At 40.5% G+C, this 22,964-nt stretch overlaps 1 protein-coding gene across 2 annotated transcripts in view; it reads right to left on the bottom strand.

The window, feature by feature from the left end:
• LOC126145121 (chromosome transmission fidelity protein 18 homolog) overlaps positions 1–22,964 on the bottom strand; it is a 464,617-nt gene that overhangs the window by 366,845 nt on the left and 74,808 nt on the right. For both annotated transcript variants that reach the window (XM_049915535.1, XM_049915534.1), the window contains exons 10-13: positions 15,725–15,876; positions 8,261–8,451; positions 1,722–1,970; positions 1,532–1,630 (exon numbers count right to left, since the gene is read on the bottom strand). In XM_049915535.1, coding sequence (XP_049771492.1) covers positions 1,532–1,630; positions 1,722–1,970; positions 8,261–8,451; positions 15,725–15,876 — 691 coding nt within the window. The remainder of the gene's footprint in view (positions 1–1,531; positions 1,631–1,721; positions 1,971–8,260; positions 8,452–15,724; positions 15,877–22,964) is intronic.

The following is a 22,964-nucleotide window of genomic DNA, read 5'->3' as shown; positions in this document are numbered from 1 at the left end:
AAACAAATTATTTGTATTTCAACGTATAATTCAGTGGTGTACTACTACTACAGTGTAAATGAGATTGGGACAAAGGGCAAAAAAGAGCCATATCATCAATTTCACTTTTACTTTCCTTCTTGTTACAAGTGTAGCAAGACACAACTGTATTAGTTTCTTATGATTCTGAAAATATAGTGACAAATAGGACCACAAATAGTAGTACTAGCTGTGTCATTATATTTAACATACCAGAATCCCGTTAATATTCAGTTGTTTGTGGTGACTAAGAAAATACTTATTAAGAAAATCTGTGTAAGATTAAGCATTGTGAAGTACAAGTTATCACTGTGTGACATAGCAGCCATTGTCAAAAATACAATATGAACTTTCTTTACAGAAACTGTGAAGATAAATGGGGATTAGCTCAGACTGTTAGCTCACAATTACTTAGTTAGGGTACTGAAAAGTCCTACACCACATAGACTGTTGTTAGTTTTCCCAATACCCAATGAGAAAAAAAACAGCTGAGCACTCATAACAGCTGACGAACCTAAGATGCAATTCAGAAGCCTCAATAAAGGAGATAAGTAAAAGGTGATAAAGATTCTAAACTGGCAATACCTTCACCAAATGGAGAGAATAACAACTGTCTTTGTAATCCTATTAATCACACTACCTCGAATGATTTACATGTATATTCTCTACAGTATTATACCATACAACACCATTTTGTTCGCTTTGTATTACATATAACAGAAATTATTTAAGTAATGAAGTGCTTTTTGTAAGTGTAGGCTTTCTTGACAAAGTTCACTGATGAGTTCACATCATGATATCAACAGAGTAAACTGATGGTTGAGTAATCACATTTCAACAAGTTTCTTACTTGCCAAAAGATTTGTTTACGAGGCCCTAATTTGATTTTTTGTCATGTATCTGCATACAACTTTTGTCTGATAATGGCAACAATGGTACTTCTGCACATAGGGTTTTGCATTAAAGACATTATATACATTTTACCAACTTTTATTTTTATATTTTTCGACACAATCACATGAGAATTTCACAATGCCGTTACTGGTTTTGATCACCCAGTGGTCATCTTCGGCCTGTCAATAGGTAGATCGAGGACACAAAGAATCATTATAGAATCTTTTAAATTTGCCAATTAATTATCCAGATAATTGTCCTTTCTATCCCTTTTTAACTACTGACAGTCTTTATATGACACTGGCAGGTTGAAACTGTACCGGCATTGTGAAATCCTCATGTGATCATATCAAAAAATATGAAAATAGAAGAATGTTAGTCAATCACTTTATCTCCAAGACTCACTACTTTTTTCTGAAGTTTTACTAAGATGATGATAATATCTTCAAATATATAAATGGTTACTTACAATAATTATACCTAATTAAGCAAAGAACAACACTGATGTATCCTTTCTTCAGTTTCAATACCCTTGAAAGCACATGTCAAACATCAATATGCAGAAGCAAACACATGGATGAAACAGATGACAACAATAGAACTTAGAGTTTAAGGTTACCTTGATGCTTTTGAGGTTCCTCCAAATTTCATTTCTGGTGAAGTAAGTTCAGGCATTGGTTCCAGTTTGTAATCATCTTTATTAGTCTCAACAAACTTTCTGTTAAAACCAACAAGTATGATTATTAAAAGCTGCAGTACACATTAAAAACGTAATATGAAACTCTGCATGTAATGTATTAAATGCTTACCTTTTTGGTCGCTGGATCTGAAATATTTCTTGCCACACGGTAAATAAACCTTTCTGCATATCCTTGAGGCCAACATTAGATTTCTGCACATCTGAAAGTCTGATTTCTTTATTTTCCATCTTAAAAAAGTGCAGGAAAGACAGACAAGCCCTTACATCATTCCTAGTTTTCTCAGCAAGAGCAGTTAATGCTCCCATATTTGTTTTGATTCGTTGCTTCCGGCAGATTTCTAGCAATCTTTGAGCTAGTCTGTCAAAAAAGTAACAAAGTATTCATTAAAAAACTAAATTTAATTTTGGATCATTGTGTCATATTTATATCCAAGTCTTTAGCAAATTCTACATCAAAATACCTCAATTTATTTTATATTTACAATTATTTGTTTTGGCTCAAATAAGTTCACAACTGCACGAAACGATAATTGCAGTTTTACTATTCACAATATAATAGCAAAAACTCACATGTCATTAAACATTTTTCACCTCTGTTCTTGAAACTGTACTTTAAAACATGCATACTTAAAAACTTGCCTGTAAACTTTGCATAAATTCTGTGAATTAACAGTGACAAGGATGACAATACAAACAAAACTTTGAAACTACTATACTATCAAAAAAGCTATTATATATGTTATTTTCATGTATGTGCTTCTTTTCCTCACTGGTGCTAATCCAACAAAGAAAGCAATGAGAAATAAGAAAAAGGTGAAGGGAAAGAAGCAAAAATAAGAATGACTCACAAAGATACATAAGGAGTAATGGCAGAGATTGAAGGAGAGAAGGAAAAAGAAATACAATTAGAGATTAACAATACTGATGGAATCACTGTGGAAAGAGAAATGACGGAGAATAAATAAAGATGGATAGAATGAATCAACACAATTAATTCAAGCTGCCAGCTGCTCTTCTTTCTTTAATGTAGGCCTTGACTTTTTCTACATTCCTGGAGGTTTTCTTTAAATATGGTCCTTATGCAACAAGATAGTGCAAGATATGAATGAATGGATGGATGATAGTTTTGAATCAGTGAACTAACTAGTAGGATACAAAGCATTTTTGGAGTAACCAAGCAGTAAATACAATTTTATGTGTATCTTAGTCCAAAGCTACAATACCAGTGATTTTGTGAAGTAAAATTATGATATCAATCCGCGTTCTTAGATTTGTAGAATAAATCTAGATACAGTATTAGTATAAAATGGTTGGAAGTATTGCAAGATATTCTCTTTCCACAGTGATTCCATCAGTAGTGTTAATCTCTACTTGTATTTCTTTTTCCTCCTCTCCTTCAATCTCTGCCATTACTTCTTATGTATCTTTCTAAATACGAGGGCCGTTCAGAAAGTAACCTCCGGTTGATTTAAAAAAATACACCAAGTTAAATAAAAATATTTTAATATATACATCTTACAACTACATTTTTGCACTATTTTTCTACATAGTCTCCATAGCGATTGAGGCACTTATCGTATCTCTTCACAAGCTTTGAAATTCCTTCTGCATAAAAATCACTCGCTTGTGCCTGGAGCCAGCCTGTGACCGCATCTTTGAGCTCTTCGTCGTCATCAAACCGCTGTGACCCGAGCCATTTCTTCAAATGCATGAAGAGGTGATAATCACTTGGCACCAGGTCTGGGCTGTAAGGTGGATGGTTGATAACGTCCCACTTGAAGGACTCAAGAAGGGCCGTTGTTCTGCGAGCAGAGTGAGGACGGGCGTTATCGTGCAAAAAAACGATACCGGAAGTCAGCATACCACGGCGTTTGTTCTGTATAGCCCGTCGTAACTTTTTTATTGTTTCACAGCACACGTCTTGATTAATGGTCGTACCACGTTCCATGAATTCAACCAACAACACCCCTTTGGCATCCCAAAACACCGTTGCCATCAGTTTTCTGGCAGAAAAATCTTGCGAGGCTTTTCTTGGTTTGGTAGGCGAATTTGAATGTGCCCACATCTTTGATTGTTCTTTTGTCTCAGGGTTCACGTACTTATTCCAGGTTTCGTCACCGGTCACGATTCTGTTTAACAATGGTTCTCCTTCGTCCTCACAACGTGACAGAAAGTCTAATGCAGAGGCCATTCTTTGAGTTTTGTGGTGGTCGGTAAGAATTTTGGGCACCCATCGTGCACAGAACTTACGGTAACCCAATCTTGCTGTCACTATCTCGTACAAGAGAGTCTTAGAAATCTGTGGAAAACCAGTAGACAACTCCAACATTGAGAAACGTCGATTTTCACGATCTTTTGCATCAACTGTCTGAATGAGTTCGTCAGTCACCAATGATGGTCTACCACTCCTCTCTTCATCATGAACGTTTTCTCGCCCACTTTTAAATAAACGTACCCATTCACGATCAACTCCTTCACTCATAACTCTTGGTCCGTACATGGCACAAAGCTCACGATGAATAGCTGCTGCAGAATATCCTTTGGCTGTAAAAAACCTTACGACAGCACGCACTTCATATTTGGCGGGGTTTTCTATTGCAGCACACATTTCAAACTGCCACAAAAACTAAACTAGCGCAGGTACGACGTTCACTCGACCACGGCTTGATGCTGACTGACCTGTTGAGTGCGTGAACGCACAGATGGCGTCGCTACTCCCCCCACAACCCGCACTGTGACCTATCGGAGGTTACTTTCTGAACCGCCCTCGTATTTTGAAAGAATCTGAAGATAGTAGTGAGAATGTACTACAAGTCTTAATGAAAGAACTCAGAATATCAAGAACCACATTTCCGAAGATGTTGCAATATCATACTTCTGCAGGTAATTCTTTTGTTTCAGTAAGAAGAATGATTGCTTCAATGTGAAAAAAGTAACAATTTTAACTGATACTTGTTTAACAAATGGCTCTGAGCACTATGCGACTTAATGTCTGAGGTCATCAGTCGCCTAGAACTTAGAACTAATTAAACCTAACTAACCTAAGGACATCACACACATCCATGCCCGAGACAGGATTCGAACCTGCGACCAGAGCGGTCGCTCGGTTCCAGACTGTAGCGCCTAGAACCGCACGGCCGCTCTGGCTGGCACTTGTTTAACCTGTATTGTTTACAGAAAGAGCGAAGCTACAACTCTTACTTTTACTCCTCAATAGTAACCCTATGAAAATACTCAGTGCAGCATTTTTTTTTTTACATAATATTACACTAAACAAATTCATCAGACTTTTATGAATATGAGGCAAGAATGTCCTCCTCACACAGGACACAAACAAAGCAAGGCACAGTTTTAAAAACTACTAACATAAACAATTACAATAAGTTGTAAAAAGCTCTTGAAATATGGCATTACAGACGAATGATAATGATTAGGTAAGTAGACTGGATACGTAATGAAGAGGTACAGAATTGAATTGGAAGAAAATAGCTTTATGACACAATTTGACTAAAAGAAGGGGTATGTTTATACAGGGTGCAGCAGAAACACTGACGCACTCACATTTTAAACATTTTTTCTGACCCTGAAGATACACAGCTATATATTATTAATGGACATTGTCCATTCAAGAGAACACTTTATACTATTTTATCAGAGATATCACTTTTTACAAATTATGTCCTTTGTGTGTCCACCACCGATGGTGATACAATTTTTGGCATGAAAACGCATACTCTCCATAACCTAGTCAAGTATGTAACTTGTTATTGCCTTGATTGTGACAGGAATGTTGTTTTTCGAGTCCTTAGTAGTTATTGACCTGTTAGCATACACTTTGGATTTCAGAAATCCCCACAGAAAAAAGGCACAAGCCAAAATCTTCCGAATGGGGTGGCCAACTGACATCTCCAAAGTGGGAATCAATATGCTCTAGAAACATCTTTTACACGGCTGTCATGGGCATTCTGGTTGTGTGAGTAGTTTCACCATCCTGCTGGAACCACTGTGACTGCATATAGTTATTCTTATGATGGACTTCCTACATTACAGACTGTTGCAACATAACAACATGTCTATCTGATGTCACTATGACAGTGACACCTGCATCATTGTCAAAAAAAGTATGAACAAATAACACCTTATGCAGACATGCCACACCACACAGTAACCTTTGCACCTGAAGTAGTTTTTCATGGATTTGATGAGAACTGGTAGGCACCCAGCACCTACAGTTTTGTTTGTTCACACTGTCAACTACGGAAAATGGGCCTTGTCAGATGGTATAAAACTGTTAAGAAAAGGAGTGAGTGTCGACCATATCTAGTAGCTCTGTACAGAGCTTGTGACATTCTTGCTGATCTATGGGTAATAACTGTAGTTCCACCTGGAGTTTTTAGGGATGGGAGTGAATATTCAGATGCAACATCCATTGCACATTTCTGTCCAAAATGTTAAGGACTTGCAAATGTTGATGAACTAATTGCACTGGACAGAAAAGTAACTGTCACTATTGCAATGTTGTTCAGGATACCAACCATTTGTGGTATGCTAGATGGCAACTTATCCACTGCAGGTGCTGTTGCTCTGAACCACTGAACCCATCTCATAATCTACTACTGGGTCATAAGTTTCTGAATACAACCAATGTCAAAATGTTACTGAAACAAATGCTGCACTCAAATGACACTACCACCACATCTGAAAAACATTCCAACACTGAATACATTACGTTCATGTGACCAGTGACTCATACTGTTTAGTAATGCTTTTAATTTCACTATGTAAACTCTATAGAAGATAGTGTACCACAAAAGGCCTGTGCTTGATAAATACACTCCTGGAAATGGAAAAAAGAACACATTGACACCGGTGTGTCAGACCCACCATACTTGCTCCGGACACTGCGAGAGGGCTGTACAAGCAATGATCAAACACACGGCACAGCGGACACACCAGGAACCGCGGTGTTGGCCGTCGAATGGCGCTAGCTGCGCAGCATTTGTGCACCGCCGCCGTCAGTGTCAGCCAGTTTGCCGTGGCATACGGAGCTCCATCGCAGTCTTTAACAATGGTAGCATGCCGCGACAGCGTGGACATGAACCGTATGTGCAGTTGACGGACTTTGAGCGAGGGCGTATAGTGGGCACGCGGGAGGCCGGGTGGACGTACCGCCGAATTGCTCAACACGTGGGGCGTGAGGTCTCCACAGTACATCGATGTTGTCGCCAGTGGTCGGCGGAAGGTGCACGTGCCCGTCGACCTGGGACCGGACCGCAGCGACACACGGATGCACGCCAAGACCGTAGGATCCTACGCAGTGCCGTAGGGGACCGCACCGCCACTTCCCAGCAAATTAGGGACACTGTTGCTCCTGGGGTATCGGTGAGGACCATTCGCAACCATCTCCATGAAGCTGGGCTACGGTCCCGCACACCGTTAGGCCGTCTTCCGCTCACGCCCCAACATCGTGCAGCCCGCCTCCAGTGGTGTCGCGACAGGCGTGAATGGAGGGACGAATGGAGACGTGTCGTCTTCAGCGATGAGAGTCGCTTCTGCCTTGGTGCCAATGATGGTCGTATGCGTGTTTGGCACCGTGCAGGTGAGCGCCACAATCAGGACTGCATACGACCGAGGCACACAGGGCCAACACCCGGCATCATGGTGTGGGGAGCGATCTCCTACACTGGCCGTACACCACTGGTGATCTTCGAGGGGACACTGAATAGTGCACGGTACATCCAAACCGTCATCGAACCCATCGTTCTACCATTCCTAGACCAGCAAGGGAACTTGCTGTTTCAACAGGACAATGCACGTCCTCATGTATCCCGTGCCACCCAACGTGCTCTAGAAGGTGTAAGTCAACTACCCTGGCCAGCAAGATCTCCGGATCTGTCCCCCACTGAGCATGTTTGGGACTGGATGAAGCGTCGTCTCACGCGGTCTGCACATCCAGCACGAACGCTGGTCCAACTGAGGCGCCAGGTGGAAATGGCATGGCAAGCCGTTCCACAGGACTACATCCAGCATCTCTACGATCGTCTCCATGGGAGAATAGCAGCCTGCATTGCTGCGAAAGGTGGATATACACTGTACTAGTGCCGACATTGTGCATGTTCTGTTGCCTGTGTCTATGTGCCTGTGGTTCTGTCAGTGTGATCATGTGATGTATCCGACCCCAGGAATGTGTCAATAAAGTTTCCCCTTCCTGGGACAATGAATTCACGGTGTTCTTATTTCAATTTCCAGGAGTGTATGTCATTGTTTCTGCTACACCCTACGTATAGGTCACATGCACAATTTTGGAGACTTGACAGACACGAGGAAAGCTGTATAAAACAAATTTCTGGTCAGACAACAGTAAAAAACAAATGAAAGCAGAAATGCACATTATGAATCCCATCTAGTTTAGTGGTCAGCATTTTATGACCATCTAAATGCAGACATGCAAAATTACAGGATGTTCATCAATTCAGAAAATTTAATAATTTTTCAAAAATTTTCGGCTCTTGGCTTTCAAAACTGAGATATTTGAATCCTTACAGGATTTAAATTGGAAGACTCCTTCAAAGAAAGGAAGGAAAATATAAAAAAAAAACACAACAAAATGTCAAACTTAAACAGAATTATAAATTTCTTAGTACAAACCGTGCAGAGGCAGTTGGAGGGAAGTGTATAACAAATGCTAATTGCCGGAGTGGACGTAATGCTGGTACATAAACATCATTGCATATGCAGATAATTGGGCGTTTCAGAAATGTTGGTGTAGCTTTCTTCTTTGCACGTTTCTTTCCAACATCCTTTCCCGTGGCGAATTTCACCAAAACTTCAATCGATGCCTTAAAGTCATATAAGAAAGCAAGAATATTACCCAAAGCAACCAAAAAAAGATATGTAATGCAGTATCAATGGCAGTAAATCATACAAAAGGGGGTAGATTCACAGAAGTAAATACTAGTTTAATACAAGACAGAACTCCTATGTATCACAGGTGACACATGCACAGTACAATGTTTCAATAACTTGAGTGTACATTTTTACTAGAATCTCTCTCTCTCTCTCTCTCTCTCTCTCTCTCTCTCTCTCTCTCCCTCCCTCCCTCCCTCTTCCCCCCCCCCCCCCCCACACACACACACACACACTTGAGCTTCTCATTGTGTCTTGGAATGTGGAATATCTTCCCCTAAAAATGGTGTTCTATCAGCCATTCAATTTATGTGAAGCACCCTTTTCTGTTCCTACACCACTACTTGTCTTATCCCACACATTGCTATCGAAGAAACAGGTGCAAGGCCCTTCCCAGAAGCACATCCCAAGTCACCTTGCAGATTAGAGATTAGATTTACTTTCATTCCAATTGATCCATAGTGAGGATCAACAATAATACATGACAAATATTTACAACTGAAACAAATACGCTAATGTATCTTCCACAAGTCCCAAGTGGAATTATTGTCTTTTTTATTATTATTATTATTTTTACATGGACACTATATGAAAGAATAATTTTACAAACACACATTTACTAAGTTCGCATTAATGCACTGAATTTAAAATTTTAAAAAAAGTTTTTTTTATTTATAAGGTAATAAACATATAGTAGAACTAATACAATACTTATTTACAATGAACACATTACTGCACTGAAATGGTGCAGAAAAATCACTTGATTCTACTGAGAAATTCATCAATGGAGTAGGAGGAGTTGGCCACCAATAAATCCTTTAGGCTTCTCTTAAAGTGAATTTCATTGATTGTTAAGCTTTTTATGGCTACTGGCAATTATCGAAAATGTGTGTTCCTGAATAATGCACACCTGTTTGTACAAGAGTAAGTGACTTTAAGTCCTTGTGAAAATTATTCTTATTTCTAGTATTGATTCTATGAATTGAGCTGTTGGTTTGAAAAAGTGATATATTTTTAATGACAAAATTCATTAACGGATATATATATTGGGAAGCAGTAGTTTGTATCCCTAGTTACATAAACAGGTTTCTGCAGGATGTTCTTGAGTTCACACCACATATAACTCTTATTGCACATTTTTGTACCCAGAAAACTTTAGCTTGGCTTGATGAATTACCCCCCAAAAAATCCCATATGACATTATGGAATGAAAGTAAGCATAATATGACAGCTTTTTCATTTTTATATCCCATATGTCTGACACAATCTGCATAGCAAATAGAGATTTGTTACATGCTTCAGCAGTTCTGTGGTGTGCTCCTCCCAGTTGGATTTATTATCAAGCTGTGTCGCAAGAATTTAACACTGTCCACTTCTTCTATCCGCTTGTCATTGTATGTTATGCACTTACTCATGGGATACTCCTTGTAAGTCCTGAACTGCATGTAGTGTGTTTTTTCAAAGTTTAGTGACAAAGAATTGGCTAGAAACCAGTGATTAATGTCCATAAATATTTTATTAGCCGATCTTTATAAAACTACACTTGATTTGCTATTTATTGCAATGTTTGTATCACCGGCAAACAAAACAAACTTGTCATCTGGTAATGTTACTTATGAAAGATCATTGATATACAAAAGAAAAAGTAAGGGTCCTAAGATGGAACCTTGTGGGACCCCACATGTAATTAGTTCCCAGTTGGATGATGCCTAATAGCTTAATACATGTCTCTTTCCTAATAACACCCTTTGTTATCTGCCAGAGATATAAGATTTGAACCATTTTGCAGCATTTCCTGTTACACCATAATATTCTAATTTACTTAAAAGGATATTGTGATTTACATAGTCAAATACCTTTGACATATCATAAAATATACTAGTTGCCTGCAATTTTTTGTCAAACGAATTAAGTACATTTTCACTGTAATGTAGATAGTCCTCTCAATATCAGAACTCTTTAGAAATCCGAACTGTGACTTTGACAGTATGTTATTTGTGATAAGATGGTTATAAAGCCGATTGTACATTACTTTTTCTAAAATTTTTGAGAATGCTGGCAAAAGTGAAACTAAACAGAAGTTTGATGCTATTTCTTTATCTCCCTTCTTAAACACTGGCTTAACTTCAGCATATTTCAACCAGTCAGGAAATATTCCACTGATAAACGACTGGTTCCTTAACTCAGAATCACATTCTTTAATTAACGTTGTTGATATTTCATCATACCCACTAGATATTTCTGATTTTAAAGATTTTATGATGGACATTACTTCAGCTGGGGTAGTGAGGGTCAAATTCATATTATAGAAGTTACTTTAAATATCTGGTCTGAGGTATTCCACAGCAGCATCTACAGAACCTGACAACCCTACATTTTCAGCAACAGTTATAAAATGTTCGTTAAAAAGTTCTGCAACACTATACACATCTCTGGTTCAACTGGTCTCCTCCTTCACCATACCCCATATTGTCTTTATTTTGTTACCTGATTTGACTATCTTTTCCTTGTAATATACACTCCTGGAAATGGAAAAAAGAACACATTGACACCGGTGTGTCAGACCCACCATACTTGCTCCGGACACTGCGAGAGGGCTGTACAAGCAATGATCACATGCACGGCACAGCGGACACACCAGGAACCGCGGTGTTGGCCGTCGAATGGCGCTAGCTGCGCAGCATTTGTGCACCGCCGCCGTCAGTGTCAGCCAGTTTGCCGTGGCATACGGAGCTCCATCGCAGTCTTTAACACTGGTAGCATGACGCGACAGCGTGGACGTGAACCGTATGTGCAGTTGACGGACTTTGAGCGAGGGCGTATAGTGGGCACGCGGGAGGCCGGGTGGACGTACTGCCGAATTGCTCAACACGTGGGGCGTGAGGTCTCCACAGTACATCGATGTTGTCGCCAGTGGTCGGCGGAAGGTGCACGTGCCCGTCGACCTGGGACCGGACCGCAGCAACGCACGGATGCATGCCAAGACCGTAGGATCCTACGCAGTGCCGTAGGGGACCGCACCGCCACTTCCCAGCAAATTAGGGACACTGTTGCTCCTGGGGTATCGGCAAGGACCATTCGCAACGGTCTCCATGAAGCTGGGCTACGGTCCCGCACACCGTTAGGCCGTCTTCCGCTCATGCCCCAACATCGTGCAGCCCGCCTCCAGTGGTGTCGCGACAGGCGTGAATGGAGGGACGAATGGAGACGTGTCGTCTTCAGCGATGAGAGTTGCTTCTGCCTTGGTGCCAATGATGGTCGTATGCGTGTTTGGCGCCGTGCAGGTGAGCGCCACAATCAGGACTGCATACGACCGAGGCACACAGGGCCAACACCCGGCATCATGGTGTGGGGAGCGATCTCCTACACTGGCCGTACACCACTGGTGATCGTCGAGGGGACACTGACTAGTGCACGGTACATCCAAACCGTCATCGAACCCATCGTTCTACCATTCCTAGACCGGCAAGGGAACTTGCTGTTCCAACAGGACAATGCACGTCCTCATGTATCCCGTGCCACCCAACGTGCTCTAGAAGGTGTAAGTCAACTACCCTGGCCAGCAAGATCTCCGGATCTGTCCCCCATTGAGCATGTTTGGGACTGGATGAAGCGTCGTCTCACGCGGTCTGCACATCCAGCACGAACGCTGGTCCAACTGAGGCGCCAGGTGGAAATGGCATGGCAAGCCGTTCCACAGGACTACATCCAGCATCTCTACGATCGTCTCCATGGGAGAATAGCAGCCTGCATTGCTGCGAAAGGTGGATATACACTGTACTAGTGCCGACATTGTGCATGTTCTGTTGCCTGTGTCTATGTGCCTGTGGTTCTGTCAGTGTGATCATGTGATGTATCCGACCCCAGGAATGTGTCAATAAAGTTTCCCCTTCCTGGGACAATGAATTCACGGTGTTCTTATTTCAATTTCCAGGAGTGTATTTGCTTTGATGTCCATATTACATGCCTTAATATTTTGCAGTATTTCTTGTAATGTGCTATAGCATCAACATCAGAACTGTTTCAGATTGAAAGACACGATTTTCTTTTTGTTTTACACGATACCCCTATTCCTTGAGTAATCCATGGCTTCTTTGTAGACTTTGCTCTAACCATGGTTAGTTTTGGGGGAAAACAGTGTCCAAAAAGGTAAGCACTTTATTAGCAAAAGTGTTACATTTTTCATTCATGCCATGGTCACTGTAAACATCACTCCAGTGAATGTCTCTGTGGGGTGTTCTAAAATAATCAATTTTTGGCTTTTGATTACCCTCTTGAGTTCAGATTTAAAAGATTTTATATACTATTCAGTATTAACATTTAATAGAAGGAACTGGATGTCATGGTCTGAGAGGCCATTGACTATTGGTTTTGTAATATAATTTTGTTCATTAGACTTTTCTATAAAGATATTATCAATGGCTGTTTGTGCGCAATTGGATACCCTAAAGGGGAACTTTACAGTGGGAATTAAGTTGAATGTTAGTGTTACTAACTCAAATAAGTTCTTATTGCGAGAATCTTTTAGGAAATCTACATTGAAGTCACCTGCAATCACTATTTCTTTGTTTTTGGTTGTTAAATGGGCCAGTATAGCTTCAAGGTGGTTTACGAACAGATTAAAGTTACCTGCAGGTGCTCAGTATACACTTAATATTATGAAGGATCTTTTATGAAATCCTACTTCTGTTGCACATGCTTCCATATGCTGTTCTGGGCAAAATTTATGAATGTCTATGTTCTTAAATTAATGACAGTTCCTGATGAATGTGGCAACTCCTCCTTTCTCCATTTCTGCTCTACAAAAGTGAGACACTAACCTAAATCCTGTAACAGTTTATAGTTCTATACCAGTGGTCACATGATGTTCAGAGAGGCAGATTATGTCAGCAGGGTTTGAGGACTCTAAATCATCTATGCAGGTAATTAATTCATTAATTTCATTTCTCAGTCCTCAAAAAAAAATTTTTTTTTTTGCAGTTTTAGCCCTTGCCCTAGTATTAATACCACATTAAACATACAGTTAATTGTGTAAGCAGCCACATTGGTATTTAACTTCACTGCTGCCTATGCACAGCCTTCTACATAGTTATGATTCCAAGCAATCTATCTATTAACTTCCCTATCCAGTTGTGGAGCATGCAATTCAACATGGTGTGGTTTATTACAACAGCTGCATCATGATTTGCACCATCTGGATACCCCACTAGTAACAGCTTTTCTTAGTTCTGTAAGTGAGAACTATGCCGGTAGCTTTTCATTTGATTCCACAGTCCCATTAAGCTCAGTCTCTCCTGAGCCTTATCATCTACTGGTCTTTAAGAAAAGTCCTGTTGCCACCCCATTCCACTCATCAGTCCCCATGCCAACTTTACAGTTTCTCAGTTACTTTCTCCTCCATATTACCTCACCTGTCTCAAACTTTCCTTACCTCTTTCTCTTACTCTTAGTCTTGACCCTTCCAGCTTGCCCCATACTATTTTCTCAACCTTTAACTTAGTAGCTCCTATCCCATTCGCTGTTTCTCTTTCCTGCATGTTCCCAAATGTTCTATATCATCAACACAAACTTAACTTACATGTTCAGTGTTATCACTCTGTCAAAAATATGTTACACAATAAAAAAGCAAAACAGTGTAGACAACATGATTTATGAATAGCAGATAGTGGTAGTACTACTGGAGCTTTTACTTCCCCTTAGATTATCATAATCTTCATGGCACAGGAACAAAATAGCAACAAGATCTGTTCGGCACTTCTGCTCTTAACTGACCCTTGAACCTTGAAAGCTACATCATAACTGAAGGTTGCACATGATAGACCACATGAAACTAAGTTGGAATGCAGAAGACTGATATACCACAAACCATGCAAACATTACGCACAAATTTTTAACTATGAGTAAGCTCCTAACAAGATGGATAACACAATTGCTCAGAGTTTACCGAAAGTAAAAGTTATGCAATTCTCACAGTCTTCCCCATGAGTGGTTGAACATATTGAGTCATAATGCAAGTAAAATTTCGAACCACTGTTTTGTAGTTGATGGAATGCAGACAAATTGTTTTCAGTCAGAGAGCAAGAACCAATTAAAGCACAGAACGTCCTACTTCAACATGCTCCAAATAACATAAAACGCTGCAGGCTTTCATGGACATAGTCATTAGAGGTAAACATCTTCTGGGTGATTAGGCTATGTCACACACTTTTTCAACTTCTCCAAACTTTATGTTTCACCTGTTCTGCTAAGAACTTTCTTGGGAATGTTCAGCCACCAGAGAAATTGAATGTATACAGAAAATAACAGCATGAATTGTCACAGGTTTGTTTGACCAATGGGGAAGTGTCTTGGAGGTGCTGAAAAAACAGATCTGGCAGTGCCTGAAGATAGGCTCAAAACCATCCTGTAAAAGCCTAATTACACAGCTTCAAGGTTGCAGCGTACAGACAAAGGTATGAAAGACTGCTGAGAATGATCCCACCAGGTGGACTGATACATCAAGCTTGCAGAAGAGGCTGAAGAGGGATGTGACATAGCCTAATCATGAAGATTTCACTTTCAACACAAAAAACATTTAACAAGCTGTAAAAGTAAGTATGAAATGTAGTTTTAAACTAAATTAAATTCATAGCTGCATATTATTGTCCTTCATTGGAACAAATTTAACAAAGAATTGGTGGAAAGTTACCCTATTTTGCGAAGAAGATTTTCTTTCTCACCAATCTTCCACTACTGTATCATGACTAAAATTGGTAAACTATGCTACAAACTACTGTGTCATCCACTCGATGATGGCATACATATGATGTCTTGTAACTGCTATCTATTCATAAAATTCAAGATATTTCATTGTGGAAGCTAATTCATACTGAATGATGAGATCATATCACACACACACACACACACACACACACACACACACACACCAGTTTTCCATGGATGAAGAAATAATATCAGCCCAAAGGCTTAAATATGTTACGAAAACATTGAACATAATTAGTGTACTGAATTGTAAGAAGTACTGAAACAAAAATCAAAGGTATTGTGACTTTTGGCAAACTTTCACATAGCTATACCAAAATTTTCAAAATTTTGTCAGTTGAAATACAGCTCAAGAAGACATCAAGATAGACATACTCTGCACAAACTTCACAACAATGTAGGTTAAAGAGGAAAAGATGACTAAAAAAAAAAAGAGTGGCTTACGGCTGGCGCTCCATCTATTTCATCCAGCACAAGGCAGTTTGGACGTGGCTCTTCACCCATGACAGCCCGCATTTGTGTTGCAGCTTCCAACTGATTTCGGAATATATCTGGACTTCGATCGTCACTCGCATTCATCTCAACCACCTTGTAACCTGCATAAAGTCATAAGAATTTACACATCAAGTATCAGCCAATCATTTAATACACACAAACAGTTTTCTTATGTAGAATGCTATCTTCACTCTGAAGCAGAGTGTACGCTGATATGAAACTTCCTGGTGGATTAAAGCTTTATGCTGGGTCAAGAATGAAATTCAGAACTGAAGTTCGGAAAGTAGGATATGAGGTACTGGTGGAATGTAGGATCAGGGACTGGTAGAAGTAAAGCTTTGAGGATGGGTCATGAATCATGCTAGGGTAGCTGTCAGTAGAACACTTGCCAACAAAGGGCAAAGGTCCCGAGTTTGAGTCTCAGTCCAGTACACAGTTTTAAACTGCCTGGAAGTTACAGTTTTCTTATGCTTGAGAAATTGTTTCTCATTCCCTTACAATGACAAAAAATTGTATATATGATCTTCTCATAGGTCTGTTTCCAATCTGTTTCTGTGATAAATGGAATCAGACTCAAACTGAACGTAATAAATCAAAACCTTGCAGTACTATTAGCAACAGACACTGCTGCTGCAAGGATTTCCTATTGTCTTTTAGTTTTTCTCACTGTACCAGTTGGGTCTGATTCAAGAGATTGAGAAGGTCCAAAGAAGAGTGGCAAGGTTCGTGACTGGTACATTTAGCCATCGTGAGGGCGTTACAAATTTCATAGAGAGTAAGTTTGAAGCGGGACACACTTGCAGATAGACGGCGCGCTAAATGGAAGGGGCTGCTCACTAAATTCTGAAATCCGATCTTCACAAAGGGTGTAGAGCATATATTATTACCATCAACTTTCAAATCGCACAATGATCACCATTAAAAGATAATGGAAATTAGAGCTCGTACTGAGGCTTTCAGACAGTCATTTTTCCCTCGCGCGATCCGCGAGTGGACTTTGGTGCAAACTGTGCCCTCTGCCACACACTGCTTGGTGGCGAGTGGAGTATATATGTAGATGTAGATGTACTGAAATAGAATACTGTATGCAGTTATTTATACACTACATTACAGAACAGAGCTGAAAAATCAGAGGTCCATAACAATGACCTCCAAAAGCTACAAAATATGTGTCAAATTCTGAATATTATATCATTCCCGATGTATTACAAGGGCATATATCAGATTACTCATATGTCAATTATTATGTCATAGTTTGATACTCATTGCTATTGTTTCTTATCATTTTGGCTTTGTGACTTCTCAACGCCAATTAGCTTTCATCAGTTACAAATGGCAGGAAGCACTAATCTAAAATCTCTGAAAAACCTACTTGTGAGTTATACAACATTTAACACCACAACATTAGTAAGTCGGTTAAATTTAATTACAGTGTGAAACAGCTAAAGTGGTGGCCAAGAGTGGAATATCAGTTCTTCCACCTCTCATATTCTCTTCATTTGTTGCTGACAATGAGAAGCCTTTCCCTGAATGCTGTTGTCACAGTGTCATTTTTATTGCAGTCATCATCATAACAAAACTGGATTGCAATTTTTTTATTGCAATCATCACCATAACAAAATGGGGGACAAGAAAGGAGCCTCCTAGAAGATTGTACAAGTACAGTCGGGTGTCCCCTTACCAGCAGATCCTTCCATACACTATGTCTAAAACAACATGTATTCAGAATCTAAAATGAAGAAAAGACCATTTTCAGAGCCATGCTTGACAGTCATATGTCTCAATATTGAGGGAAAAGAAGAACTTATATCCAACATATGTAAACTTCATTCCTGTGATGTCCTGTGCCTCCAGGAGACACATAGAGGGCCATCACAATGCCGTCCAAATATTCCTGGGATGACCTTGGTGAAACAGTGCCCTCACGACTAATATGGAAGTGCTCTATTTATTTGGCCTGTAATCTAAGTATCCAGTATACAAGTTAACACCGTTAACAACATGGATATCATTTCTGTTACTATCAGAAGCATTACAGTGTCATCGATATATAAACCACCAAGGGAAAGGTTTGCTTTCATCCAACATATCTGTCACCCACAGCTAATAATGAGAGACTTTAACTGTCACATTTGAGTGTGGGGCTACTAAGACACAAATGAGGCCAGAGAATTATTGGAAAGCTAGGCAGAAGAACACAAGCTGAATCTCATCCATGATCAGAAATAGCCTGCATCATTCAACAGTGCAAGATGGAAGAGAGGGTATACTTGTTTCCAAAACCTTATTTGGGTCATGCAATAAATTTGTTCTCAACCCTGTCCCAAAGACCCAACACAGACCAATAGTGCTAAATTTTAGACCAAAAAGTACCCTTCAAAAGAAATTTCAACTTCAAAATGGCTAACTGGAAAAAATTTGTGGACACCCTATATATGGAAATCGTAAATTTACCATCAAACACTGAAAACTACAGAAAGTTCGTCCAAACTGTTAAAAGATCAGCAAGACTCGGCACACCCAGGGGCTATAGAACACTCTACATTCCTGGAGTTTCCAACAACATGAAACAAATATATAACAAATATCTGGAGCAGTACAGCCAGGACCCTTTCAGTGAAGAAACAATAAAACTTGGGGATCAGCTGATTGAAACTATAAGCAAAGACCGACAAGAGACCTGGAAACATATGTTGGAAAGTCTTGACATGAAGTATAGTAGCAGAAGAGCTTGGAACCTCATAAAACGATTGTCTAGCGACCCGGCAGCCCCCAGGGATCAGGTTTCCGTGACAGCTAATCAAATCGCACATCAGCTCCTTTTGAATTGTAAACCAACCAGGAACAGCAAGATTTCCACCTCATATAAGAGGCCACAAGTGGCTGAAATACCACCTGAGCTATATTTCACTTCAACAGAATTGGAAGCTGCTATCAGTTCTTGAAACCCAGGAAGGCCGCAGGTCCCGATCGCATCATTAATGAATTTGTACAGAGCATAGGGCCCATAGCTAATGAACAGCTCTTACAACTCTATTTTCTGATGGTCTAACAAGACAGTACCTAAGCTACGACTGAAGACCAAGGTAGTAGCTACCGCAAAGCCAGGTAAATCAAGAGATGATGCCAAGAACTATTGTCCAACATCACTGCTGTGTTGCCCTTTCAAAGTATATGAATGTCTTATTTTGAATAAAATAGGACCTCAACTAGAAAGCCAAGCCATTCCACAACAAGTAGGATTCAGACCCGGTACGTCTTGCACCGGCCAGGTCCTCTGCCTAGCACAGCACATAGAGGACGGTTTTGAGAAGGGAGAAAAAACTGGTATGGTGTTTGTTGACTTATCAGCAGCATACGACACAATAAAGCACAAAATCCTTCTGGGAAAAATTTTCAAAATGATGGGAAACTGAAGTTGTGATATCACTGATCTCCAACAGAAGATACTATGTGGAATTTCATGAGCAAAGAAGTCACTGGTGGAACCAGAAGAATGGGCTCCCACAAGGTATTGTTTTGTCCCCTCTACCTTTCAATCTGTATAGCAATGACCAACCAGTTGGACCAATGACAAGAAGTTTTATCTATGCTGATGATATAGCCATTGTCTACCAATTCAGATCAATCAAACAGATTGAGAAAAACCTCATAGATGCCTTAGAAGTACTAGCTGAATATTACAACAGGAACCAGCTTTGACCAAATCCAGCAAAGACGCAGACTTGTTTTTTTCATCTGAACAATAAGGAAGTAAACAGGGAATTACAACTGGAATGGAACTCAGTTAAACTTACACACTGCCCAAACCCAGTTTATTATGGTATCACATTAGATCGAACATTGTCTTACTAGAAACATGTAGAAAAAACTAGAGTGAAAGTCAACACATGGAATGGTATAATCCGCAAACTTACCAACTCACACTGGGGAGCAAATCCTGAAATTATACGTGCATCATCCTTGGCATTGAGCTTTGCTCCAGCTGAATATGCATGCCCCATACGGAGAAGATCGACACGTGCCCAGAAGCTAGATGCAGCACTGAATGACTCATGTTGATTAATTACGGGATGTCTGAAGCCTGCAAACCATGATCTCCTTCATGCGTATTCTGGAATCCCCACCACCACCACCACCACCACCACCACCACCACACACACAGATCAAATGGCAAACATTGGTGATGGCCAAACGAAGTAGGCAGTGTGAAGACAGAAGACATTCCCTGTATGCACATCAGCCAGTGGTGGAAAGACTTAAATCTAGGGAAGATTTTATAAAAGTTGAACGTCCACTAAACGAAAGTCAATCTACAACCAGAGAATCAATGTGGAAACAGAAATTGGATAAAGACAGCCTGAAAAGTTGGAACATTAAAGAAAAACTTCCTGCTGGATCACAATTGGAATGGCGAGTCTAGAAGAGCCTAAATAGACTTAGGTGTCAAATGGGAAGATCAAAGGATAACCTGTTCAAGTGCAGATACGCCAAAGAAGAGCCCTGCCAATGTGGAGGAAAACAAATGGTGACACAAATGTTGACCTATCCATCCTTGCTGGCCCCATGCACTTTCCAAAAGCTGTGGTTGGCCAATGACGCCACAGTGAAGCGTGCCGAACACCGGAGAAAGATATGAGCCTTGCTATAGACAATAATGGCAACTTATGATATGTGAAGATCGTGAATGTATATATAAAGGTATAACTATTATTTGGTTATATTTGTAAGCAAGTATATATATATATAGGCTATTAATTAATTACAGATGTAGCTCAGACACGATTAAATAAATAGATAACTCATAACAAAATAATAATTACCACATAAACACGAACACAGGTATAGTTTACGTTGCAACACACTGTATGATTTACACAGCTGCTGCAGGCACAGCTCAGATCCAACAACAGAGTTGCAGCTGATACTAAAGTATGGTTGGTTGGTTGGTTGGTTGGTGGAAGGGGACCAAACAGTGAGGTCATCTGTCCCATTGGATTAGAGAAGGATGGTGAAGGAAGTCGGCCATGCCCTTTCAAAGGGACCATCCCAGCATTTGCCTGAAATGATTTAGGGAAATCACAGATAACCTAAATTGTTTGAACTGTCATCCTCCCAGACTTGAGTCCAGTGTGGTACAGCTTTAGTATGGAATCGTTAGATTGCAAAGGTTTTTGGGTAGGTTTTGATGCCAATGTACCATTTTTCCTGAAGGCATCTGATTTCTAAAAGTTGTGAACCAGAGTAAGAAGCAATGTTAGCAGAAAAAATGCAGGAAATAGAGAAGGGATACCTTCCTCACTTGTTCTTCCAGTTGCAAATTTTGCTGCTATCAAGTATTAGAACAGTCAACAAACTAACCATTATCCAAATGATACAGACTCATTCACAATTTAGGCAGAAATGGATAAGACCTGTTCATAGACAGAGATACAAGCATCACAGAAACACAATGAACAGGGCTTTTTAATTAACCTGTACCAGCTCCAACCCATAATCTCTTTTTTCATAATTTTATCTACGACTCTGCTGTCATAATACTTTTATTCCTGCCCAATAGGTCTTTTTTATCATCACCCTCCTCCACGCACAAGTGATTCCATACAAATTTACCCATGGCAGATGGAGGATGAGGGGACGCAGGACCCTACAATAGCCACTTTTTTTATACAACTGAATTGGTGAATTTGGATTTGTGCCGTGTCACAAACACTAAATCTTTGTAGAAGTCTATGAATATTTATTACATTAAACAATGGAACTCCAGGTTGGAATATCAGCAATATACAGAAATGATAGATTGCTACTTACTGTAAAGAGAAGACATTATGGTGTAGACAGCCACAACTACAAAATACTTACACTTTAGCTTTTGGCCACAGCCTTCGTCAGAAAATGAAATATACATTCCTTCTTACAAGCAAGCACACCTCTCAAGCGTACATGACTCCCACCTCCAGCAGCTCACACCAGTATGCAACTGTTGCATAGAATGGGAGCAACAATCTGAAGGCAGTGGGAAACTGGAAGGGATAGCACCCAATGCCACCCTAGACAGGAACAACTGAATCACATTGTTTGCCAGGGCTTTGATTAACCATCATCATGCCCATCCTACCCAACATCCTTCCCACCCCCTCTTAAAGTGATTTTCCATTGTCCAACCAACTTCCAAACATATTAGTCCATCCCTATGCCACTCCCAATCCCAACTGCCTGCCACAGGGATCATATGCCTGTGGAAGATCCAGATGAAAGACCTGCCCGATCCACCCACCCAACACTTCCTATTCCAGTCCTGTTATTCTACACCATCAGAGGCCAGGCCATCTGTGAAAGCAGCCATGATACCAGCTCTGCTGTAATCACTGCACGGTTTTGTATATTGGTATAACTACCAATCAGCAGTCCACAACAAGGAATGGCCACCACCAACTGTGGCCAAGACAAAGTACACCACCCTGTGACACAATATGCAGCTGAACATACCATGCTTGATTTCAATGGCTGCTTCACTACCCGACCAATCTGGATCCTCCATTCTATCATCAGTTTTTCCAAATAGCACAGATGGAAATAACCCTTACACTTCATTTTCCACTCCTGATCTTATACCAGCCTCAGCCTACAGTAATATACTGTCCCCACACCCCACACCCTCCGCCCAGTTTTCACCCCCCCCCCCCCCCTGCTCCATAACTTCCTCACCAATTTCATCTCCACCCTCTTTGTGTGTGACTCTCTTACAATGCACCAGCCCATCTCCCCCCCCCCCCCTCCCTGTCCCACAACCTCCCGAAGCTTTATGTCTGTTGGCAGTCTAGTTCCTGTACACTCTGCCAAACAGCAATCTTCTCTCCCCCCATCCATGCACTGCTATCCCTTGTCCTTCCCATCCCCCTCCGGGGTGCTCCTTCCGCTCTATGTGACTAATGCTTTTGAGTTTGACCTTCCAGAGATGGTGGTGTGCACCTGCTTGCATGATTAAACATGTGTTTCCATTTCCAAGGAAGGCTGTGGCTGAAAGCGTAAGGGTGAGTGCATTTTGGTTGTGCCTGTCTGCAACTTAACGTGTCAACTTTACAGTAAATATTCATTATGTCTCAGAGAATATTGTATGTATACAAAATAAGAGTGGCAAAAATGGACACAGGCTTGTTTGACTCACAGGAGAACATCACAGAAATGT

Source organism: Schistocerca cancellata, chromosome 2 (assembly GCF_023864275.1).
Source record: "Schistocerca cancellata isolate TAMUIC-IGC-003103 chromosome 2, iqSchCanc2.1, whole genome shotgun sequence".
Taxonomy (NCBI): Eukaryota; Metazoa; Arthropoda; class Insecta; order Orthoptera; family Acrididae; genus Schistocerca; species Schistocerca cancellata.
This window is presented reverse-complemented; position numbering and strand designations above follow the sequence as displayed.